This window comes from Delphinapterus leucas, chromosome 19 (genome assembly GCF_059928025.1).
Source record: "Delphinapterus leucas isolate spDelLeu-1000000601 "Yukka" chromosome 19, BTC_Dleu_Yukka2, whole genome shotgun sequence".
NCBI lineage: Eukaryota > Metazoa > Chordata > Mammalia > Artiodactyla > Monodontidae > Delphinapterus > Delphinapterus leucas.
The window spans coordinates 25,571,536-25,597,679 of NC_143147.1; the positions used below are offsets into that span (position 1 = coordinate 25,571,536).

Here is a 26,144-nt window from a genome sequence, read left to right on the forward strand (position 1 = left end):
TTTGAGGAGGAAGTGGGAGATGATGAAAATTTTCTTATATCAAATCATGACAGGAAGTCCCATCAGGATTAGCAATCGCCTTCAGTTAGGGGCAAAGAATCTGACTGGCGACATCAACGTAGAAGATGTTGTGCTCTTACTACATGAATGTCCTAGATTTTCTCTTTCACATATATTCCCTCACTCATTTAATTCTCCCCACGGTCCAGAGTTCGGTGAGGACCTTCCCATCTGTTCCATCCACTCTCATGCACACAGATGGCTTCCAGATCTCTGTCTCCAGCCCTGACCTCTTTCATGAGCTTTTGCTTTGATTAGGATCTCTAAGTGTGCAGCCAGAAATGATACAGATGCCATCACCCATCACAGGCTGGCTCCACAGTCTCAGGGAGAAGCAGGGCCCCCAGGGCAGATTTTAAAGGGAGTTTTGGCAGGCGGGGGCGGGGGGAGGCAGGGAGAGCACTGGAGCACAGCATCTGAGTGGTCTTTGGGCCCAGAGTGCAGATCTGAGTGTTAGTATATAGTTCATTCTTTCAATCCTGCACATTTACTGAGCTCATATCTAAGCAAGGCACGGGGGATAGAGAATCCGAGAGACACCATCCTTGCTCTCAGGGAGCTCCCAGCCTAACTGAGTCAAGGCCTGATAGGGGCTAAGGAAGACAGTTTGTAAGAGGAAGGCATACGGGCAGCGATGCACAAGAGGAGGTAAATTCTGCAAGGAGAGTTTTACATCTCTTAGGAGTGGGATAAAATTGCTGAGAAACCTGCTTGATTCTGTGAGCGCTCCAAGGCGGGACCAGGTCTCCCTCATCTTCATCTTCCCAGCAAAGCAGGTGCTCAGTGAATATTTGCTGAAGGAATAAATGAATGTATAAGGTGTTATATGGAGCGACTACCTGCTCCTTGGGGGGTGGCAGGACAGGACGGGGAAGGTCTTCTTAGAGGCTGTGCTCTTTGAGCAGTAGCTAGAAATAGGACTAGGCCTTTGCCAGGTAGGTAAGACCAGGAAGGGATGCTGGGCAGAAGGAACAGTGGGGGCAAATGCACAGAGGCAGGCATCAGAGAGCATGGTGTATTTGGTGGATGGTTCTCTGACACTGGGATGCAGGGGACAGGTTGGTCAACCATGGGCAGTTGATGAGGCTGGAGAGATGGGCAGGGGCCAGGCTGAACAGGACCTCGGATGCCATTCTAAGAGGTTGGGCTTTTGCGAATTACAGGAAGCCCGGGAATTTAAGGGTTTTAAGTAGGGCAGCCATGTGGTTGCCATGTGTGTGGCCTGGGGAAGGGGCACGACCAAGGAGCACAGCCAGAGCCTCTCTTCTAAAGTTTTAGGGTGGCTACATACCCCAACCCCTGCTTCTCACTAGTAGGAACCCAGGTTCTGCCTCTCAGACCAGGGGAGGGGGGTTTATCTCACATGTCCTTGCCACCATGGACCTTAACAGCACCCCACGCCAGCTGGCACGAAGGAGGGAGTCTGCAGGTGGCAGAGCAGGTGCAAAACTGCTATCGCCCAAACTTCCAGGTGGTTCCCGTGTGCCTGAGTGACCCCCAGGCTGCTAACGCTGGAGGCCCTTCGAGGTCATCTAACCCAGCCCTTCCATTCTACGGATGGGAACACTGAGGCCCAGGGACGGAGGCAACCTGTCCAAGTTCTCATGGCGCAGTCAGGACTAGAATCCAGGCCTGTGGGCTCCCTCCCCTGATGGATCTGTGCTCATAGCCGAGCCCTGCAGTCCCCTTAGCTCGGCGAGACCTGAAGCAAGTGACTTGGCAGTTTTGTCATCTGGAACGCGGCATAACAATGTCCCCCTTTTGGGGTTGTTGTGGGGAATAAATGAAATAATGCAGGTCAAGTGTCTCTGCAGCTTTACGCCTGGCGGGGAGTGTGCGCTCAGGTAGGAGGAACTGTTCTCTCCCTCCGTGTTCTGTTTCTGCTCTCAGCGTGTTATCCCACTGCCTGTCTCTGGTGGTGGGGGTCCTGGGATGGTGCAGGGGCTCCTGCGGCAGCTGAGCCAGGGGGGCACTTCTCAGATTGTCCAAGGAAGGCAGGGGCATACCTTGGCTTATTTGGGTTTAGGGCAAATACAGATGTAAAAAAGCAATCTTTGGGTTACAGCCCAATGGTGTGTTCTTTTGGATGACAAAGTAAAGTGAAAAATATTGAGAGAAGTGCGTGTGTAATTTTGCACGGGTGGGATGACTTTACCAGGCAAAAGGACTTTCCCGTTTACAAAGGGATTCATGGCAGGAGGCCTGTAAGTTACCCGTTCCGCTCAGGGCTTTCACTCAGGAGTCAATTTCCCTAGCATGATTCACACCAAGTTTCTAGGAAAGGGCCTTCTGCCCCCCAAATAGTCTTGTCATCTCTGGCCTTCTTTCAAGATTCCCTTGAGCTTTGAGCTGAAGCAGCAGAATCTTGGAATGGGAACAGTGTAGCCGCTATAGGTTGTAAGACCACGGTGATTTTATGTGCCATCGAGAAAGAAAAAACATCGCCAGTTGTAACGGACGTGCAACAAGCCCCAATTTCAGAAATGTTAAAATGTGAAAAAAATATGCATCTTAGAATCAATGTTTGAGAACCAGGGTCAGCTGGATAGGTTAGTACTAATGGCAGAGTTGAGAATATACCAATGGGGGCCAATCCCCAAATCATACTTGGCTTAAGATTATTTAACGGTTATTTTTCCTATGTGAAAGAAACCACTAATACGTAGGTTCCCTGAGGACAGACACTGGGTCTGTTTCTCTCACCAGCGTATCCCTATCGCTTCACCCATAGTAGGTGTTCAACAAATATTTGCTCAACAAGTAAATAAAACAAAGCCGCGTTATAAGACATGTGGCAAAACCAGACAAGAAAACAAATCATTCAGAATTCCCCCACTGTGGGTATTTTGCCTTATTTCCTTCCAGTCTTATTTCCTATGAATATGCTCTTTTATATACGTGTAAACACAATGTATTATTAGATTTAGCTCCAGGGTGTGTCTTTGTATTTCTCTATTAATATGAATGAAGTGATGAAATGAGATGGTGTGGAAATGCTTTGAAGACTGTAAAATGTTTAACCAAATATCTTATTATTACTTATAATAACCATAGCAACGCTAATACGAATGAGGCTGATTTTCTGAAAATATACTTCAAAGCCAACAATGAATTTGTCCTCTGAAGCTGGGAACATGTTCTGTCCCTGACCACCACAGGGAGTCCCTCTGTTTCATGTTGGGAAGAGAAAGAGACTTAAGGGTTCTGAGAAGTTATCAGCTCCAGATTCACACCAGGCCCAGAAATTTCTTTGGTGTCAGTTAGGGGGGTCAGTGTGGAGTGGGGAGGACAGAGCACATCTCTCAGGCCAATGACACAGGAGCCTCTCCTACAGAGAGCTTCCTTCTTTCCAACCTTCGCTAGCGGTGAGATGGAGTTACCCTGTGGGTTTCAAGGAAGGCTGTTCACTTCCTCTGCATGGTAATAGCAATGTGGACACCAGAGAGGTGTCAGTACAGGTAAGTCATGCAGGATCAGAGTGGTGGTTACTTTCAACAAAACACAAAATCAGATTCGCATCGGAAAACTAGCCCCAAATTCACCATTAGATAGGCAAAGAATTCATGGACACACTTATTAGTCTAACCCATGCCTGGTTCTTCGAAGGGAGGTAGATTGACTCACATCACACACAAAAGGCAGGACTAGCCAGGCTCCTCTGTGCCCTATTCTCCATGAGGCCTCAACCTTGGCCTACAAAGACTTGGAAAAACACTAACATAGTTTCCTTCTTTCTTTCCTTTTCTTCCTTCCTTCCTTCCTTCTTTCTTTCTTGTCATTAGCCCTTCATTTTCATTGAAATGGATAGTTTAGATGAAGAACAGAACAAGAATAGTGTTAACAATCGACTTCTGAAAAATCACATTTGTATAAAGGAAATAAAAAAGGCCAGCAGAAATCCAGAAAAGGTGCAGCTCGTATTACTGCACTTGGATGAAGGATGCTGTTCAGGGTAGCGTAATACTACTTAGGCCACACAAGCCCAGGAGCAGGAGACAAACAGAGGGCAGAACTCCAGGTAGTATCTATTCTGGATTCTCCAGTGAGCTCAAGGATATTTAGTATTTTTGAAACATTCAGCTAAAGCTCTTTACGAAAATGACCGTGTCTTCAACACGTTTTTACGCTAACGCAGCTTCTCACAGCTCAAAGGCAAATCCCTGGGATGACCCTAGCCCCCTTAAAGTCCCCGCCTAAGAACTCAAGACTGCCAAAAGAACTTACTGTTTGTTTGTTCCTGCCAAGACCAAAAGGTAGGGCCCCTGTCTCCCTGTCTCTGCAGGAGGAGAGAAGCCTAACTGTGATGGGGTCCTATTAGCAAACTTGGATGGGTTCCACACGCACTGACCCCCACCCCCTGACTTCCAGCTTTTTGTAATGCTTCATTTCCCTGACTCTGCTCAGGCACCCTCTATCCCCCCAACGCTCCCCCTCATTTTCCCTTTAAAACGCCAAGTGCCTTCTGCACAAATCAAAGTTGAGTTCAGTTCAGGCTGAACCCTCTTCCCTACTGCAATAGTATATTACTGATTAAATCTGTCCTTGCTGCTTTGTTTATCTGACAGTACTCGAAGGAAGGCTTGCTGCTACACCCAGGCTAATAGCTTGGGCTCCGGGCTCTCCGCACACCTTGACCTGCTAGTCTGCGTTCACGCTTCCTGATTCAAATCCTCAGCCTTGAACTCGGCTCTGTGCTGTCTGCTTCATGCCCTCCCTCTTTGTCCTCTAGGAAGAAGTTTTCTGGTCGTTCCACCAGGCTCCCACCTTGCACACTCTTGAATACTCCACTTCTGCCTACACTGCCTGCCTCTATCTCTGAGCCGCTTAGTTGCCGGGCCAACCTCCCAGCCTTCTCTACCCCAGTCTCAGAGCCACCATCCCACCTGCTACATGTTGCAGTGGAGGCTGATCTTGATATTTAGCAACTGCCCAGGCATTAAGTACAGGGAATAGTTCGTGAGGCCTGCGCCATCAACGTTTTCCCAGCTCGCTTAGAGAGTTAAAACCAGTTTCCGATACAGAAGATCGCTTTATAAAATGGCTAAGGAATCAGTGATCAGTACTGGATGAGAGATGATTTGGGCCAAATTGTAAAAACAAGCGGAGCTCCTAAGTTACGTGTGCATCTCTTTGCTGACTGCTGCTCCCGTTCTCCAGGGTCTCCTTTCCTCACACCCTAGAGCTGGGCTCCCCGTCACTCATTCACCTCATTCTTTGCTCCAGGACTCCCAGGGCACGTTGTCTTGGGTGAACTGGTTTAGGACTCCCTCAGAGTCGTAGGCTCTCCGGCTTTTATTCTAGGCAAACCAGGAGGTCAGAGCAAAAAAGCATCCCCATGTCTCTCTGCAGTCCTGTTTGGAGGCTTCCTCCCCACTGGGAATTTACAAAGGTCTCCCTTCTGGGGTGTGGAAGCCATGTCACATCTGTGTCAATCCTCACTCCACGGACGTACAGAGTTGATGTAGAAGTCCCGGCTGGCTGGGAGGGTCCCCCCTCTGGTGCTAAATCAGAGAGCAGACAGGGACCCATGAAGAGGCTTCCCTCCACTTAAACTCTGTTACAAGAGAGTGATGCTCTATCCCTGTTCCTTTTTGCAGGCCACTTGGCTCTGTATTACCACAGTGATGAAACACACCAAACCCTGATGAGCAATTTCCCTCAGCATCCACTGGACTCCCACCCCATCCCCACAAAGATTTTTTTCCCAGAATGTTTTGGGAAAAAAAACCCCAACCAGTTGAGTGAAAAAGCAAATAAGCTGGGTTTCCCTCATGCCCAATTGCAGAAACCAACAGGCGGTACAGGAGAATTGGATTACAGAGGTTAGCCTGATACATTTCTCCAATTTCAGGGTGAGTCTCTTTACTGAGCCCAGCCCTGCTCCAGCCTCCTGGGTGGATTCAGAGCCTTCCAGGAGTGGGAATCCCATTTCTCCTCCTCACGTGGCGGGTGGCCGGGAGAGACCAAGGACCGCTGATCCAGAGAGCCCTGGGGACTTACCCTCTGCTCCTGTGTGGCCACGAAAGTCTGGAACCCTGGTGCCACCCCAAAGCCTAGCTCTTGGATGAAAGGCGGCTCAGACTGACTGTGGATCTGAACCTTCACGCCTGCTTCAAACGTCGTTTCCTCTGAAAGAACAAAGATGGACAGAGCCATGGGTCAATGATAACAGATGCTCATGGAGTCCTGGGACTGAAAAGCTCAAAAGGATGCTGGAAAGGCCCCATGGTAGGTAGAATCATGGTCCCCCAGAGATGTGCACATCCTCGTCCCTGGAAACTGTGGCTGTGTTACCTTACATTGGTGAAAGGGATGCTGCAGATGTAACTAAGGATTTTGAGGTGGGGAGATTGTCCTTGGTCATCCAGGTGGCCCAATGTGATCACAAGGGTCCTTACAAGAGGGAAGCGGGAGGATCAGAGTCAGAGAGATGTGGAAAAATCTATGCTGCTGGCTTTGAAGATGGAGGAAGGATCCATAAGCCCAGGGATGCAGGCAGCTTCCAGAGGCTAGAAAAGGCAAGGGAATGGATTTCCCCTAGAGCCTCTAGAAGGAATGCAGCCCTGCTGACACCTTAAAATACATTTTTGACTTCTGGCTTCCAGAGCTGTAAGATAATAAATTCATGTTGTTTGATGCCTCTAAGGTTGTGGCAATCTGTTAGAGTAGCGATCAGAAACGAATTCAGGTCAGCTAGGCCAACCAACTTTTTGCTTCAATCTGCAAAACTATAGAATGGGATTATGAAGTGAGTTAAGCACCTGTTCTCTTTATTTACTAACTTCTCTACTGGGCCATGAGCTGAGGCGAGGAGATCAGGAGAAGGAAAACACGATGATACAGCAGTTGAAATAAAAATACGGGGCCACGGGGCTTCCCTGGTGGCGCAGTGGTTGAGAGTCCGCCTGCCGATGCAGGGGACACGGGTTCGTGCCCCGGTCAGGGAAGATCCCACATGCCGCGGAGCGGCTGGGCCCGTGAGCCATGGCCGCTGAGCCTGCGCGTCCAGAGCCTGTGCTCCGCAACGGGAGAGACCACAACAGTGAGAGGCCCGCGTACCGCAAAAACAAACAAAAACAAAAGAAAACACGGGGCTTTCCTGTAAGCGCCTTGGAGCTGCAGGAGATGGGAAACTAGAAGAGAAGCTTCTCCCCTTTTGTTCTTTGGCAGGAGAAACGGCCCTCAGCAGTGAGCGGGGGAGGGACAGCAGAAAGGGACGGGATGGCAGAGCCTGGCTCATCCTATATGCTGGTGCTCATAATTGGCAGGAAGTGCACTTATGGGATCTATCAGCCTTTCCTGGGTCTCCTTCTCTTATTCTTTGCAAACAGCTTGAAGCATGAGTTTTCCAAAATGCAAATCTGAGTCACTTATAAGGAGCCCAATCTCCTTCACCTGCCCCCGTTCCAGCCTTGCTCTGGGCAGCCCTCTGCTTCGTGGCACTATGTGTTCCAACCCACCAGGGCCGCCAGATTGGTTGTTACTGATCCCTGCTCTACACGGAGCACATGCATCTCCTTCTGCCTGGAATGTCTGTCTTTATTTATTTATTTATTTATTTTTGCGGTACGTGGGCCTCTCACTATCGCGGCCTCTCCTGTTGCGGAGCACAGGCTCCGGACGCGCAGGCTCAGTGGCCATGGCTCATGGGCCCAGCCACTCCGCGGCATGTGGGATCTTCCCGGACCGGGGCACGAACCCGTGTCCCCGGCTTCGGCAGGCGGACTCTCAACCACTGCGCCACCAGGGAAGCCCCTGGAATGTCTTTTGCTTGGTCCACCTGACCATCTCCCTTCTCATCACTGAAGATTCAGCCCCCAGCCCCAGCACAGAGCCGCTCCTTCTCCTGCCTGGTTGTGTCTTTCACATACGCCTGGTAAAGCCTCTGCCACACCACGTCATAATCCTTTATCTCGCTGTCTTTTCCACAAGGCTGAGCATCGTTGAGGCCAAGTTCAGGGCTTTTCTCTCTGGATCTCAAAGGCCCTGCACACGGCTGGGCATCTTGCAGGTACCCAGGGAACGCCTGTTGCATGAACGAGTGAGAGACTTGTGACTCCAACCTTTACTCGCTTATTCATGGGCAAGGCCAACTTAGAAACCACATCAAGGAGTATTCTGAAACTAGAGAATAGGGAGAGGATGGATAAATGCAGAAATCAGGGAGGATAAGAGGGGATGGAGGTCAGAGGTCAATGAGGGGGAGTGTGTCAGCCCCAGGGCCATAGCGTAGGGAGAGTCTGGGGACACGCTCTAAAGCTGGCACAGAAGAGAAAGGCGAGGAGGGAAGGGCCGGAGCGAGGCAGTGAATGTGCAGGACCCAGGGCAGCCTGGGGGCCTGTGACCGAGGCAGGGCGAGGCGTCCAGAGCTGGGTGAGAATTCCAAGGTCGGGGGCACAGGCCAAGGTTGAGTAGGCAGACAGGGACCAGAGGAAGAATAGGCAGGGCTCTCACAATCTAGACGAGGAATCCAGTGGCTGAAGTGAGGTTCAGGCAAAAGAGAGCCTCAGCCAGGAATCCTTTCATACACATCTTCGTGGAGCAGTAGAGGATCCCATGAAACCCACGAACACCTCCCCCTTTCCTCCAGCAGAGTCAAGTCTTCCGCCATCTCTTTACCCAGATGGCTCCGTGCAAACTCTTGCCCCTACGTCCCTGCGTGCCTGTGGATTTGTGTCCATCTCTCCCATGGATGGCCGATGCCTCAGGAGACGAGAGTGCTTCTTGCTCAGTCCGGTGCCCATTGCCCAGCCTGGGGCTTGGCCCACAGGTACATCAGGGAGGGGGCCGAGGGACAGGGAGGATGGGGGAGATGAAGAAGGCTGAGTGGCCAGCTTTCAGTGGCTGTGTGTTCTAAGGTCTGCCCAAGAGAGGGGTTGAGGAGAGGCCAAGGAGCCCAAAGAACAGGCTTTGATGGGGGAGAAGTGAACACACAGTGATACTGGGATACAGGGATGTCCATGCTTGGGTGAAAGAAAAGCACATTCAGTGAGCTGTAGCGGGTGGGAGAGGAGAGATGCCAAAACGTGTTTTCCAGAGCTAGTGAAGCTGTGTGCCTGCGATATAAGGGAGCTCAAGAAACCTTAGAGCCAGTAGGACAGGTACCTGTGGTTACAGGTACCTGTGGTTACAGGGAGAAATGAGAAACGAGGCCTTGGTGTCAGAAGTGCTGTGAGTAATGGGCAAAGAGGACAGCCAGGCATGCCTGTGTCAGTGAGAGCCGCCCAAGGCTACTCCGACTGGGTTGGGGTTCAGATGGGGAGTTTATTCAAGAAGCAGCAGGGGCTGGAGCAGAGTAAATTCCTAAAGTATTCTCATATCATTACAAACACGGATGGGCATGCAAGCTGATGGGCAGAGTCAGAAGAGACACGAATAAGGTTTCTGCCCTCTTCAGGATAATGCTGTCTAGAGGAACCTTCTACCAAGATGGAATGTTCTATAATCCTTGCTATCCAACCTGGTACTCTCAGCCCCATGAAATGTGACTCGCAGGTGAGGAACTGAATTTATAATTTAATTAATTAATGCCCCCCAACTTTACTGATGCTTAACTGACAAATAAAATTGTATGGTATTTAAAGTGCACAGTGGGACGACTTGATGTAGGTATACATTGTGAAAGGATGCCCCCTATCAGGTTAATTAACATATCCATCACTTCACATATTACCTTTCTGGCCTGCTTTATTTATCTATTTTTTATCCAATTGAATTTTAATTAATTAAACTTAAAATTAAGTAGCCACACGTGGCTGGTGACCACCTTACTGGGCAGTGCAGTTGTAGAATGTCACCTGTGAGCAGATCCCAGCCCTCTCGGAGCAGTAGGGGTGACAAGGGCTTGAGCACCCCGCTTTCCTATGCAGGCGCCCCTGTGGGGTCTCTTGTCCAGAAGCAGGAGATCTGGGTGGGGTTCTGAGCAGTAGAGCTGTGCCTATTTGTGGTCAGCCCATGACTGTAGTCCCAGATCCTCCCTGATCCTGCTTCTCCCAAAGCGCCACTTATTCTCCCATCTCCAGGAAGTTCCTTTTCCTTCACAGAACTGCCCTCAGCTCCCCTCTATGGAGTAATTCTCCAGTTTGAAAGTGAATAACAGCCTCCCTCCAGTCCCTGCCCTGTACCCACCCTCGGCTCCTGCCTTTCCTGGACACGGCACACTATCAGTGCAAATACGAAGACACACTTTAAGAAATGAAGTGATCAAGCATAGGCCGTTAGAGCCAAAGGCTCCGCCCACGTACCTCCAACGGTCTCAGACTAGAATGCACGTTGAAATCACATACGGAGCTCTGCGTGACCATCCCCGGGATCCACTCCCTAGAGATTCTGATTCTGTCCCTCTGGGGTGAAGCCCAGGAAACTTGCATGCCCAGGGATTCTGATACAAATTATCTGAGGCCAAACACATTTGGGCAGCAGCGATCTAGTCCAGAGAGGGGAATTGACTTGCCCAAGGTCACACAGCAAGTCAAGAGCAGAGCAGGGGCCAAGAGCCAGGTCTTCTGACTTGCAATTCGTCACTCTTCCTCCCCCACTAGGGGTGTGGTTTATTTCACGTGAGCAGATGTCCTGGTTCATAGCCCTGGGGTTCTGAGTGGATGCTGGAGAAAGGGAGTATCTCTTTCATTGTCATTTCCCCTAAAGCCCCTAGCATGGTGCCTGGAACAGAGCAGAGCTCAATAACTACTTGTTGAACAAAACAAATTGAGCGAGGGAGTTTCCTCTGCTGAGCTGACTGTTCCCCGCCCTTTGACCAGCTGTGAGTCTGCCAGGGTCTGGCTGGACCCTAGGAAACACCAGCACCGCATGTCACCCAGTGACGGGCTTGCTCCCATGTTGCACAAGGCAGAAGGTCTCATTCACCGACATGCAGCTGGGCTGCACAGAAAACAACAGCAACAGCAGCAACAATAACAGTAACAAGAACTCGGGCCACCCATACAATGTTTGGGTTCAAACTGAAAATGTGGGGCACCTCGTTAAAAATGTATTGAGAAACTCAAGACAGCAGTGGTAAAGCATTAAACCAAGACTGTGACCCTCCTGAGCCTGTGTGACTGCAGTGGTCACACAACCAGGAAGCCAGCCCTGATGACAACCCCTGTTGAAGCCGGACAGAATTGTTCGCATCTTCCAATTCCTCTCACCACCAAAAGATTCAACACTGAGTTGCTTCAAAGAGTGCAGGCCCCCAGTGCAGTGAAGGATTTGTTTACATATCATGAACACCAGGATTCAAAGCCCCAGAGAGAGAGCACAGAGAAAGGGGAAGTTACTACACACACACAGCGTTAGGAGCCCTTGTTAATAGGGACCAAGCTGAAACCCTGAGGGCGTAACATGAAAGATGATGTTGAATCAGGAGGAGGGTGGTAAAGGGACTTCAACTTGCAGAAGCCAGAGTCTCCTTTTTAGGAGCAGGGCCACGGCCGGCACCAGGTGAAGTCTACCTGTGGAGAATTTTCTGTGCCTGCAGAAAGGATTGGGAAGCTCTGCTGGGCTGGGGAGTCGGCGGGGGGCGGGGGAGCCACCGGCAGAATGCATAATGGGGCAGGGAAAGTACATCACAATAAAAGCTTACATTTTTAATCTTTGCAAATTACAGGAAGCACGCAGAGGCAATAAACACTGAAGAGGAGGCAAAGAAGCGACTCTGAAATCCTGGAGGAATTTTCTAGGCTAAGGCAGGGGCATGTGCTGGTACAAAGCAATCTTGGGTTGGAGGAAACTGTCTTTGTAACAGTGGCTGGGATAGCTAGCTTGAGAGGAGAGGGTGGGAGGGAGGCCAGCCATACGGTGAGATGCGTCTCAGTGCAGGATGGCTCTGTTTGTCCCCTACCCATCCTCTCCACTCTTCTCTCTGCCCTGGGAGCTGCACTTGTATGAAGTGCACTGTTGGGCTCCCTTGCCCTCTAGCTGCTGGTTGGCTTCAGCCAATGGTGGGCCCAGGTAGGAAACTGGGGGAGAGGGGAGAGTCAGGCTGGGATATTCAGTCTCTCAATTCTATTTGCTGGGTCCCTGTGCGTTAGCTGCGTGCCACCTTGGAAGGGCACGACTCTGGCTCGGGGCCTGGAGGGAGCGCTCCATTCTGATATGGGCTCTTTCTCCCTTTCCCAGGCATGGCAATGGCTCTCTCTGCTACCAGGCTCAGGATACTGCCCCATCAGTACTGCCTTCCCTAAGCCTTGCCCGCACCACCTTTGTGACTAGCCCTTCACTAATCGTTCCCTGTATTACCCCGTCTGCGGGTGCTGTTGATTTCTTGCTTGGATCCTGATGGCAGAGTCCCCAGAGGGCATCTACTACCTTACCTCTGAGAAGCAGTAGGAGGCCTCTCTGCCTCACTGTCCATGGAAGGGCAGCCGTTGGTTGGAGCCTCTTGGGAATGGGGACCTCACTACCTGCAAGGGTAGCCCGTGGTTTCCAGGGTTCATCCTTGCACTGAGTTGACAACTGCCTGCTTTTAGATTTTACTTGCTTCTAGCTCTACCCCTTCTTCCAGGATCTGAAGATATGACCACCGGAGCCTTCTTATTTTCATGCTAACCTTCCCCAGCAGAGCTGACCCCAGTGCATCTTCATCTCTGAAGGCCTCACTAGCTGAGGCGCACTCAGGGATGTACATGGCCTGCCCAGGCTTCTGTGGGGAGGGGCCCGGGACCCTCTGCCCCCCTCCCCCCAGGAGAGCCAATTGCCCTGCATGGCTTATGGAGCTCTGGGGGCTCCCGCCTCCCACACTGGGGCCAGGGTGGGCGGGGCTTATGCCCAGAGACGGAGCACCCCTTTCTCAAAGGAGCGAACCAGGCATTCTGAGTCAGTGGACGTGTCGGCCCCTTGTACTCGGGGGGTCAGAACCAGAGAGCGCCTAGGACAGTTGGTTAGACGCTTGGGGCTCTGGGGTCAGGCAGGGTGAGGTCACTTCCAGCTCTGTGACCTTTGGCAAGTTAATTCATCTCTTGGAGCCTCATTTTTCTGCAAAATATGCAGAATGGGTTTGAACATGCTAATGGATGAAGCCTTCGTTCTCTCATCTCAGAGATCAAGGGAAAGCTCACTGAATGTCTGACAGTGACAATGACAGGGACCACGGTCCTAGCCCTTGAGAGCCCTGGCATTTCTACCAGGCTGACTACAAATGCAGTTTGGGTGGCCCATGAGAGGTGCCATTGTGGTCCCTCATGCTCCCCTGGCTTGCACAGAGAAATCCATGGCATGAATCCAAGGAGGCCCCAGGTGGGGCCCTGGAAAGAAGAACAGGGAAGTATATAAAAGAAAACATTGGCTCTGAGATCACAGAGAGCTGGGTTTGACTCCCAGCCCTACCCCTTAATAGCTGTGTGACCTCAGGCAAGTCATATTGCCTCTCTGAGCCTTGCAAAGGATGGCTGATCTCTCAGGTTACTTTTAGCTCTAAAATTCTACGAGCTGGGGATCACGCACAAGTCTCCAACCTCACTGCATCTCATTTTAATTTCCTGAAAAACAGATTAAAAAAATTAGACGTGGCCGTTCAGCACTTACATCAAGTCAGAAAAGGTTGATTTTTCTAAAGACAGCACAAAGAATCCACAAATTGCTGTCTAAAAATGGATGAGGCATCTCTTGTCCTCCCTCTCTGCCCTGCTCCACACAGACAGGCCCAGTTAAGCAACATCCTAGGTGAGAAAACCCGAACCCAGCACGGAGATGGCAACCCTCACGCTTGATTGCTCCTGGGTGCCATTCTGAGGTGAGCTGGGCTTCTGGAGGAAGAAAGATCAACGCTGTGTCCCCTGCTGGATGGGATGCAATTATATCTGTTCAGGGCGACAGCCTGAGGTAGCAAAGTGTTCTCACCAATGGCTCGTGACCCAGGAGATGTTATCAAGCGGCCACAAAAGTTGGGTGAAGGCTGCAAATCCCAGCCCCCTCTGGCAGAGCCTCAAACACACTAGCATTTTAAAGACCCTATAACCTGTTACCCTCTGTTGAACCGAGTGTTATCCAAAGCAACCTTTTTTTCCTTTTCTTTTTCCTCATTTTTAAGGAACACTAGCTCTTGGCAGAAAGAACCAAGGACCAAATCAGAAGCTATGGAATCCTGTCCTAGTTCCAGTACTTAAACATGAGATGGTAGGAAAGTCACTCAGCCTCTCGGAGACCTGCTTTACCACATCTGTTAAGCGGGTTCATCTGTTCAATGATTAGCAGTGCCCTGTCTACATCACAAGAGTGTGTGAGGATCAAAGGACAGTATGCAGGCGATGTGCCTCCTATACTGGAGAGTAATGTGCCCATGTTGGCGCAGGAGGTAGTTAACGTTAGGTCGTGGTTACGCAACAGGGAAGTGTGATCACACTAAACGCACTTCTGTGAAACAAATCGTTTACAAAACCTACATCAGTGAAGGCACTGAGTGTGGAGTTGGGTCTAGGCTCATTACACAAAGATTTATTCCAAGGATCCTTTAAATAATGAGTTTCCCTAGTTCATTCAGGCTCAGAGATTATAAATTACTTGCTAAGAGAGCTGGTAAGTCTGGGTGGGCAACCGACGTGCAGGAGAAAGTGCCATGTCTCCGAAACTATACGGGAAGTTGGTGGGTGATTAAGGTCTATTGATAAAAACTGTTGACACACACTGACAGCAGAACTTTGGTATAAGCAGATTGCTGAACAGATCCTGTGCGTAGATTGTGATGTGTCTGCAGAATTCAAACTCATTCAAAGCATTACTGGATTCATAGCAGCTTCCTGATGTTGAATATTTTTTCAATAAATAAATGTGAAAAGCATGAGAGCATTCATGTGGGGGTGACGTCTGAGAAATATTTTGATGTTAAAAAGTCATCCTCGTATTTCCAAAGGGTGGGAAACAGTGGTCTAGATCAGAGCTTCTCATACTTGAATGTGAGTCACTGGGGATCCTGTTACCAGGCAGATTCGGTGTGGAGTCTGAGGTTTTGCATTTCTGATGAGCTCCCAGGGGATGCCAACGCTGCTGGTGGGAGGACCACACTCTGGGTGGTAGGACTCACAGGAGAACATCTATGCTGGAACAGAGCATACCGGGCCTGTGGTTATCTGGCCTCTGCCTACCTCTCCAGCCCGAGGTCTCACCCTTGGATCCAGCCACCCCAGGACACCTGGGCCTGTCCTTGGCCTTTGCTCCCAATTCCCTCCCCCTGGCATCTCACCTCCCTATGACCCACACCCTCCTCTGACTCCCATACACTGCCCAGCTACCTGGCAAACAGGCCTGAGAGTAGGCCCGATGGTCATATCCTCTGTAAGCCACCTACCTCCCCCCTCCAAGATACCTTTTTCCCTCTTCCAGAACTGATTATCCCCTCCTTTGCACCCCAGCTTTCCTCTATCCTTCATAGCGCTTGATGACATATAATTGTTCACATGTCTCCCAAGCAGACTGCAAATGCCTGCCATTCCTTAAGGCACTTAACGTGAGAGCTATTGGATCAATGAATTTCCATCTCGCACATAAAAGGAGGCCTCGAGATGGTTCCTAGATCGTGAACACTTTGAAAACCTGGACTGGGCCTTACATCTGTATCCCTGAGTGCCTGGCACATAGTAGGTGCTCTTTGCAATTTATTGGATAGTAAGGTGTGAGCTCTGAGGTGGGTCTGTTTCATCCACCTCCTAGATGGTCCCCTCAGACCACTGCCTACTGGGCCGGGAGTTTTAACCGAAGCACATATGTTTTCTGCACAGCACTTTGCATGTGCATTAAGTAGGTTTTCTCAGAATGACAGAAGTCAGGCTTCCTCTGGCGCATAAATGGATGCCTGCCTCCAGCGGTGCTTCTGACTTATGGCATCATTTCTCCAGATTCCTTGGCACCTGCGGAGGCCACCTCTCTAGTACGAAGGCCCACTCTGAGAGTGAGCTCAAAATCACAGCCAGCCGCACACAGCATGTTTCTGTGCTCCAGACTCGCAGAATTCAGTCCAGAGCCGGCACTTCTCCCTCTGGGGAGGTCCTTGGTACCAGGCACTAGGACAAGAGTCTTTCCTGGAAGCAGAGGTGTTGGGGAAACCATGGCAACCAACCGCATCCCTCTTGCTGTGTCCCATTTGTGATGGGGGCTGGGAACCGTGCTACCCTTGAGAGCTGCTTAGACCTTCCAGCTACGTGGAAATTTTCTGATCATTTTTAAATTTAATTTTTATCAAAGTAATACATGTACATCATTTAAAAAGCCAGTTGGTACTGCTCTACCTCTCCCCACCCCCCGAGTCCCACTCCTCGGAGGCTACCACTCTCAATGGTTTGAGCTGTTTCTTCTGGTACTGACTTTCATATTTTCATGGACATCAATTGCTCGACAGTTATTTCTTGGCTTTTAAAATTTTTAAATATTACCTACTGAATTTCTACCATGGGAGCTAAGGGTGTAGGCTTCTTGTATGAAGTATCCTAGCATATTCCCTTGCCTTTCACCCTCCTATATAGGCTTAGATGATATTTTGATTAAGTCATTATCCAGCTTTTACATAATTATGACTATGTGAGTATTGCCCACACCCCAGCCTTATTGTGTATAACGTTTTTGATCTCCTCCTTGTGAAACTATTTTGTTTTTCCTATTTTTTTCCTTTTTGTTTTTTGGTTTGTTTGGCTTGTACCTATAGCAGAAATGGAAAAAAAAAAAAGGTCAAACTCATAGAAAGAGCAGAAAAGCATTTGCCAGGACTGGGAGTGGGGGAAATGGAGAGGTTAGTGAAAGTGTACAAGCTTTCAGTTATAAGATCAATAAGTTCGCATGGCACAGGGAGATCAGCTCGGTGCTTTGTGTCCACCTAGAGGGGTGGGGTAGGGCGGGTGGGAGGGAGGGAGACGCAAGAGGGAAGAGATATGGGGACACATGTATATGTATAGCTGATTCACTTTGTTATACAGCAGAAACTAACACACCATTGTAAAGCAATTATACTCCAATAAAGATGTTAAAAAAAAAAAAAAAAAAGACCGGGCTTCCCTGGAGGTGCAGTGGTTGAGAGTCCGCCTACTGATGCAGGGGACATGGGTTCGTGCCCTGGTCTGGGAAGATCTCACATGCCGCGGAGCAGCTGGGCCCGTGAGCCATGGCCGCTGAGCCTGCGCGTCCGGAGCCTGTGCTCCGCAACGGGAGAGGCCACAACAGTGAGAGGCCCGCGTACCGCAAAAAAAAAAAAAAAAAAAAAAATCAATAAGGTGAGAGGATTTAATGTAAAACACGGTGACTATAGTTGATAACACTGTAGCATATAATTGAAATTTGCTGAGAGTAGAACTTAAATGCTATCATGTATATGTATATATAGGAATATATTTTATATATATATATATATATATATAAAAATATATTTGAAACCAAATTCTACCCTCATACTTCATTTGTAGGTTGCTGGATATAGAGCTCTATCTTAGACAAGAAAGATTCCCACCCCCCCTTGGTCCCTGCCCCAAAAGTGAAGGCATTCTGCCATTGTCTTCTGGCTTCAACTACCCCTGTGGAGAAGTCTATTCTGATTCTATATCCTAGGTATGTGACTGTTTTTTTTCTCTCCAGAACCTTTTAAAAGGTTTTCTTTATCTCTATGAGGCCGAATTTCACAAGGATGCATCTTGGTCTGGTTCTTTTGCCACTTATTACAGGACTTAGTGAACTCTTTTAATATGGAAAATCATGTGGATCAGTTGGGAATTTTTCTTATTTTATTTCTTTGGCAACATCCTCTTCTCCACTCTCTCATTTTTGTTATTCTAGAACTCCTAGTTGTAGGATGTTGGGCTTTCTGGATTTATCCTCTCATGTTCATATTTTTTTCTCTCCCATCTTCCATCTCTTTGTCTTTTTGTTTTACTTTTCAGGCGATTTCCTAAATTCCAAGCTTCTGTGGGTTTAAAAAAATGGTTGCAATAATATTTTTAATTTCCAGGAGGTTTTTTTAAAAAAACTTTTTCTTTGAATGTTACTTTTTAATAGCATCCTATTTTAATAGCTGGTGTTTATGAATGCATTATTCATATTATCTCTTATCTCTAGAGAATTTTAATTAAAATAGTTTGATGTTTCCTTCTGCTTCCTACACTTATTTTTTATTTATCAAACACATACATAGTGCTTAATATTATTCAGGCACTTTTCTAAGTATTTCAAAAATATTAACTCATTTCGATCTTCCTAACAACCTTGAAGAGTAGATAATATTATTCTCATTTTAGAGGTGATGGAACTGAGGCTCAGAGAGGTTAAGTAACTTGTCGAAGGTCACATAGCTAGTAAGTTGTATAGCTGGATTTGAACCTGGGCTCTAGAGCTTTTTGCCATTAACCATTATCTCTATTTCCTCAAAGTTTCTTTTTTGTTTGTTTGGTTTTGGTTCCTTTCCTGTTAGTGGCTCCCCTCAAACGCTTGGCTTGTTGACTCTCCATTCATAGTTAAGAGGTACTTGTTAGTTTTTAAAAATTTATTTATTTTTGGCTGCATTGGGTCTTTGTTGCTGTGCACGGGTTTTCTCTAGCTGTGGAGAGCCGGGGTTACTCTTCGTTGTGGTGCATGGCCTTCTCATTGCAGTGGCTCCTCTTGTTACGGGGCACGGGCTCTAGGTGCATGGGCTTCAGTAGTTGTGACGCATGGGCTTAGTTGCTCCACCGCAGGTGGGATCTTCCTGGACCAGGGCTCAAACCTGTGTCCCCTGCATTTGCAGGTGGATTCTTAATCACTGCCCCACCAGGGAAGCCCAACTGGTACTTCGAGCCTGGACAGTCTTCCTTGTGTGTGGGAAGACTTACCAGGGGACTTCACCCTAGGGTGATCTAACTAGGTTTGTGTGGGGACTCCTGACTGTCATTCTCTGCGAATCTTTTCTATTGAGCTTGTCAGTGTCTCCAGGAAGGGATTCCCCAGATCTCTGGTTGGGGGTAGGCGAGGTAGATTAGTCTGGCTGGGGGTCTCACTACTCAGTAAGCAGAATTTCAGCTTATCTCCCTGTTTTCTGTACAGCACCTCACCCATGCCCTCAGCTTTGCCTGGTCTCCCCTAGCCCAGAGCCTGTCTATTTCAATCTTATCTTTTGCTGGGGTGCAGAGAGATATTTGGCTGCTTTGGGCCATGGGAGGATATCTGGGGGACTTAACAGCTCCTTTTACAGACTTTTAACTAATCCTCCTAGTTTTACCTGCACCTCTCAACCCTGTCGTCAACAGTATCTGATGCCTCCAATCCCTCATACTTTCTGGGAGGAGGGGGGCATCTATGGTGAGAATCGTTTGACTTTAATTGGTTTCCCTGTGCAGAGCCTGATCCTTCAGCCTTGTCTGTTCAGTCAGTTACCATCTGCTCTCCATTTTCCAAAAATTTGCTGACATCTACTATTGTCTTCTCACCCATCTTCTTCATCCTCGTGGGATTATACTCTTAAAAAAAAAAAATCCTTGATTGCAATTTAGGGGAAGTTTGGGGAGGGAGCCTCCATACATACTTATGTTCATTCCACTGTGTCCGACCAGAAATCTAGACTGTCAATTTCCCTGAAGCTTTGGAGCTCAGCGGGCACGTCATGGACTCCTTTCACTATGCCAGGAGAAGGGGGAGGGATGTAGAGCTGGTCTCTGGGATGTACACAACCATAGGACCAATGGGTGCTTTTCATTCCCAATAACATCAGTTGCCCATTCAGTGGTTTTCAAGCTGGGTTCCTTGGAGTCCTAGGGTTCCTCCAGGAATGTCTCAGGGTCGGCCACAGTGAGTATGGAGAAATCAAACTGGGGGCCCCGTCTCCAGCTGGACCAGAGCAGCTCTACCTTTATCTGCTTTATATATTGGAGCTGTGCTAAAGCTTTTGTTCAGTACAAGGATTCTGCTATGGAAAAAAAAAAAAAAGAGGAAAAAATAGAAAAGGAGAACAGCAACAGACCTATCATTATATGCCATTCTGTCTCCAAAGATGTCACTGGAACTTTTTTTTTCTGAGCTATTTTCATGGCACTGCCTTTACAATCACATTTTGAACATTAAAGGAATATAGTGGAAGGAGAATCGCCTTTGGGTCCATACGTGGGTTTTCAGCTTTGGTTCAACCACTTAGTGAAGTGTGTGTTCTTGGGGAGATTTCCCCAAGGGGAACACACACAAGCTCAGCTTCTCTGGGCTCCAGTTTCTTTATTTTTCAGTGGGGATAACACCTCGTTAGCAGGGTCACTTGGAGGATTCATGGGATAGAATGTTCACGGCACATAGTAGCTACTCATTAATATTAGCTTCTTCCTCAGCCTGGCCCCATCAGTGCGCAAAACACAGCAATTTTTTTCTCTCTCTCAACAGATATGTCAAAAAATATTTATTGCCCTGGTATGTGTCAGTGAGCCAGACAGTCCAAGATCCCTATCTCTTGGAGCATGTGTTTCAATAGAGGAGGATGGTATACTCGAAGGTGACACACGACATGGAACAAAGGACAAGCAGAACATATAAGGAGGGGTAAGGAGTGGGGCGGGGGTACAATTTTTAATAGGGTAGTCAGGGTAGGTGATGTCTGAGCAAAGACTCGATGGAGGTGAAGCAATAAGCCATGTGGGTCCGAGCAGGGAATTCTAGGCAGAAGGAAAGGAGAATGCAGATACTTGAAGGTAAGCTTTCCTGGAGGGTACAAGGAGTTCCAGGGAAGCCAGAGTCGTTACTGCCAAGCGAACAAGGGGACAGAGTAAAGGGGATGAGGCTGGGGAGATAATATGGGGCAAGACATTGACCTCTATTAGAGCACTGACTCTCAAAATAATTGCTCAAAAATATAATGTCAAATTCATTTTCCCACAATATTAGAACTTGGGGACCTCAAGGCGGAGTTTACTTGATTACAAAGTGTATTCTACATCAGGATGAATGAAGGATATAAAATCTGAGCCTGTCTATTTAGAATGCAAGCTCATTAGAGGGCTCCCTGCACACCAATTCTGGTTCTCTCAGATGTAACCCATCCCCACCCTCGCCCCCTCTTTCCCCAGCAGGGCCATTCTCGGGAACCCAGATCCCTCAGGGCTCCCATGTCCTTCCATGAACACACTCCCGCTCACTGACTGGTCCAGAGGTGGGCACCTGACTGGCTGGACCAATGAGTCTCTTCCCTGTTTTTTTTTTTTTTTGTTGTTGTTGTTGTTCTTTTTTAATAGGATATCAGTGAGAGAGCCAGAATGGTCTCTCGCTGGTAGCAGGACGTGTAAGATATACATCTATTGGGAACCATGTGTGAAAAGATATATGTGTGGAAAAAGCCTGTCTCTAGTGAGAGAGAACAAAGCAGTTTAGAAAGAGGAGAGGTGAGAGAAGGGGTGAGAGATCGAGGAATCTCCTGCCCTTGGTTCCAGTTGTTTCTGATGCTGCACCCTTGCCTTCCTGCTGCTGGGTTGTTGAAGTTTGCCTTGGATTCCACGGGCAATACAATTCCTTTTATGCCCAGGCTTGTTTGAATCTGGTTTTTCTCATTTGCAGCCTAGATAACCCACTGCTTATTTCTTTTATCTTTGAAGTTACTCAGAGGCATCTACACAGAGTTTCATTTTTAGCAACCTCCCACCCGCCTTCAATTTAATTTCCTTTAGAAAAACGTTGGTCATGAAATCTGCACTTCCGTAGTCGAGGACAGCTTTTCTGTCCTTTTTCTGTTTTGTGAGCTCCTCCATGAAAAAGAAGGTTTTCCACAGTCAAAAGCACTGAGGAAATAAATGATGTATGCAATATGCTATCTTGGAGATTTATAATATAGTGTATTAAAGAATTCCTGTCCTGAATTAATGTGTTTAATTTTGCCTAGCCAGGGTTCCCCAGATCCTTTCTATTCCTGTAACACGTAACATCTGAAACTGCTAACAGCCCATAGGGCCGACTTGGGGGCATACTGTCAAGGTCTATGTGTGACTGAGCCTGCCTTCTTTAAAATGGCATATTTCCAGGCTGCCTTGCACAAGGATGTTTGACCAAGGAGGCACTGTCAGCCCGGAGGAAAGGACACTTTTGGTAAATTTCATAGTTACTTTCTACTCACTAAGCGTGAGTCCATAGGGTTGGTCCACCAAAGGGGGTGCCTCTTCCTAATTCACTCCTTGGCACCAAAGGTCCATCCTCTAGGTCAGAGTTACACCTGGAGGCGTGGCTCCCTCACTGCTTTCTTAAATTTCTGAGAGGTGAAGCAAGAATGTGCCAAAGGCTCTGCTTTGAGAATGAGACATCCAGATGATAAGGTGCCCCAGGACCCTTGTGTAGGTATGAGATATCTGGCATAGTCTCTACCTCTGGGATGGGTTTGACCATCCTCCCACCTACTGGTTGCCGTTATCAACCTTCCACTGTTTACCGTTTGCAGACAGCTCTCATCTGATCGGCTGATAAAGGCAGGGCTGGGGGTTTGATCTTCGGTCTGACTCTGTAAAACCACTTTCCTGTCCTCCTACTTTGCCTCTGTCATCAAGTTGTCTGAGGCCACTCCCTCAACAGCCAACTTCCAATTTCTTTCTTCTCCATCATCACCCAAATACCTCCTCTAAGGACCCAGGCTCCTTTGCCTGGGGATTGAGAGGAAGTGGAAACGTAAAGGAGGCAAGATGGCATCTGTGGAGCCACACGGCTTGGCAGGTCAGGAAGGCTCCTCCCTGCCGAGGACTGTGGCGGTGAGAGGCTTGGCCGTGCCCCCAGCCCATGGGAGCAATGAGCAAACGGCAGGATGTGGCCGTGCCTCCTTAGGTGGCCTTGTGGACCAGCATCCCTCACCGGCCAGAGCCCACCTCTCATCCTTCGGCAGGTGTGTGGACCTCACTCCCACCCACGTGAGGCTCACCCCGCCAACCAGCCCAGGAAACGAGCAGCTTTAAGGTGACCAGAGTCTCCAAGAGATGCTCTTGCATGGTGATGTATCAGCCTGAAGAAAGGTACCATAGAGGAAGCCTGGAGGTGGGGATTCAGGAGGCCTGGCTGGGTGGCCTGGGTGAAGTCACCGAACCTCAGCCTCCTTCCCTGGCAAACGGGGATGAGGGGCCCTTCCTAGCACGCAGGGCTGTGGTGAGGGGAAGGCCAGGAGGGAGGACGATTATGGTCCCAGAGGGACCGTCTCCCACATTGCTGGAGGGGGGCCAAGGGATACTGAATTCAGGAAAGTGGACGGGATCATCGAAGCGTCTGCTCAACCAGGGTCAGACTGGGCTTGGAGGGCCTGAAGCCTGAGGTGAGCTGCCAGAGATGGTGCCGGAACGAGTCGCGTGGCGCCCTTTTGCCGCTCAGCTGCAGCAGCCGGAGGACTGAGCACAATGGGAGATGACTGGCCCTGCTCAACCCCCCGTGGGATGCTCAGGCAAGAGCCGCCGGGAGGGCCGGTGCAGTGGAGTGGGGAGAGCTCGGGGTTTGCGGGTAGTCGTCCCGGGGCGGGGGAGGACTTCGCTGCCCTCAGAAGCCTGGTGGGCCTGGGCCTGGTGAGGGCCAGACCTTAGGATGGGGGCTGGGGGGATCGGCTGCAGGAATCACGGGGTGGGGACCGCAAGAAGTGAGGGCCAGCCTGCTTGGCCTCCAATCTCTCCTCAGCGGCAACCTGAGGGCCCAAGCCTCTGTCCTGCTGGAATCTTCTCTCCCTTCATCCCTCTTTGTGGTCCCTCCCAGGCCCATCTCTAGACCCCCTCCCCCTTCCCCCCCGTTTTGCCCTGAACCCAGCGTTAATCTCACTTTGGGTCTCCTTGGCATCCAGCGTCCCACGCTTGGGCACCTTTTTACTCTCTCCACCTGCTGAGATTCTAGAGGTGGTCAGCATCCCTAGGCTTACCGGCCGCATCACTCCAACCTCTGCTTCCGTCATCACGTTGCCTTCTCTGTCTGACCTTCCTGCACCCCTCTTATGAGGACCCACCTGTATAATCCAGGATAATCTCAAGACCCCGTGCAAGTACCCCATGTTTTCCCTGAACCCTCCCTCCTCCCAGGCGAAGGCCGCAGTCCTGCCGCAGCACGGGGGACCCTCACGTCCCAGTGGATTCTGTGTCTCCTCCTCTAGGCTGTGATCAAGGGCTTGGTCTTTTTCAATTTAATGTCCTTATTTTTGTGCAAAGCCTGAGATAGCATACGTGGCTAATGAATAGTTTGCTGAATAAATAAATGCATAATTGGATGCATGAAATAAGCTTTGGGGACTGTACACGCGGGCAGCCATGGTCTGTGCGCTTCAGTTCTCCAGCAGCCTCTCCACCTTCCCTCAGTGGGAGGAGTCTGCTTTCCTTTCCCTTGGGCCTGCTAGCTGGGCTGGGATATTCAAGCTGGTGGTAGAGGAAGGAGCTGGTTCACCCCTTCCTCTTCTCCTGAAACCAAGCCACCTACCTCCCCATCCATACTTGTTAATTCCAACCTTCCTCCCGGCCTTCCCTTGCCAGTAGTCCCGTCATCTACCCCTCCCACCTAGTGAAATCCAAGGTAACCCAGGGCATCATTGCAGCCCATACCAGGGACATCCTTACCATTGACTGTCATGTCACTAACCCCCTGATGGAGAGCAGTCCTTCACCAGGTGGGCCAAGACAGCCCACCCGAGGCAAACGTCTTTCAGAGTCCGCACCCCTCCACCGTCACCCACTGCCCCAGTCCCTGGCCCAGCTCACCTGTCTCTCCCCAGATGGGCAGGTACTCATCTTGCTGAATGTCCAGCATGATCTCCAGCCCGTTGCCTGTCCCCCCCTTGACTGTTGTGAGCAGAGGTTTGCCATCCTCGCCTGAGTTAAACATGTAACATTTCCCATATTTTGTAAACACCTGAAGGAGAGAAGAGAGAGAGAGAAGCACATGGGTGACTTCAGACTGGGCTCCAGAGACTGGGGAGACCCCAGAAATCCAACAGCAGGCTAGAGTCCCCACTGCCCGTCACAATCAACCCTCCTGGCGACAATGATTCCTCACCCCTGGCTAATGGCCTGACTTTGGCCAAGTGGGACTCTGGCATCAAAGAACACATCTGGACACCCTTTGGCTTTTGTTGCAGTGGGATCTGCTCTTTTCTCCCTCTGTACACCACACCCCCGCCCTGGGCAGTAACGCGCCTTTCAAGTGTCCGGCATTATATGTATCCTCTTGACCCTCTAATCTGCGCCTCCAGCCCCAAGCTCTCTCTCGGGTTCCAGACACACTGATCCCACTGCCTGCTAAGCGTGGCCTCAGGGGGACCCATGGATCCCCGACACTCGGCATGTCCCCGTGGGATCAAATCTTCCTCAGCCTCTGTGCCCCACTGGATGGTTCTCCGGTACACCGTGTCCCGGGGAACAGCATTGCCACCTGCCTAGGGGCTCACGCCAGACCCTCAGAGCGGCTGTCCACACCTCCCCTTCCTTACCCCCACATGCAATTAGCCGGCAGGGCCCGTCAACACTGTCTCTACATCCGACTTGAATTTTGCCTTCTCTCTTCTGCACTGCTTTAACTTAGGACCCCCATCATTTCTTGCCTGGGAGGCGGCAGTTTCCCAGCTAGGCTCCCGGATTCCAGACAACTTTCTCCAAGCCCATCCTCTAAGTTCACTGCGGCTCACTCTTTCAGAAATGCAAATCTATTATATTAAGCCTGTGCTTAAAATCCACCAGGAGGACTGCCCATCCCCCTTACAGTAAGGTCCAGGCCCTCCCTCCACACCCAATTTTCTATGATGCTCTCTGCCTGCTCTATCCTCCTCTTCCCATCTGAGTCCACGAGAATCCACTAGAAGAGAAGCTCCGTGGGTTCAGAGACTACCTCTGCATGTACATCGAGGAATCTAGCACAGGGCCTGGCACCTGGGTGTGCTCCAGAAATATATGTCAAGTGGATGAATGAGTGAATGAACGAGTGAGTGAGTGGGTGGGTGGAGCAGATCAAACAACTTGCAGCACCTCTGGATGTGTCCTGCTGGTTCACTCGCGGTTTTCTAGTTGCTGCTGCCGCCGCCTGTAACTCCTCTCATTCCTCTTTCTGCCTGGACAACATCTAGTTCTCTGCCTGGGCAGCCTCTGTTCTCCAAGACCGGACTGATGCATCTCCTCCTGCAAGATGCCTTCCCGTGCTCCTGGACCAAGTTATATGACATCCCTCCTCACTGTGCC

At 49.6% G+C, this 26,144-nt stretch overlaps 1 protein-coding gene across 2 annotated transcripts in view; it reads right to left on the minus strand.

Annotated features, from left to right (window-relative positions):
• The window catches only part of ASIC2 (acid sensing ion channel subunit 2), a 1,017,730-nt gene that overhangs the window by 54,803 nt on the left and 936,783 nt on the right, over positions 1–26,144 (minus strand). For both annotated transcript variants that reach the window (XM_022595987.2, XM_089900798.1), the window contains exons 2-3: positions 24,675–24,825; positions 6,061–6,188 (exon numbers count right to left, since the gene is read on the minus strand). In XM_022595987.2, coding sequence (XP_022451695.1) covers positions 6,061–6,188; positions 24,675–24,825 — 279 coding nt within the window. The remainder of the gene's footprint in view (positions 1–6,060; positions 6,189–24,674; positions 24,826–26,144) is intronic.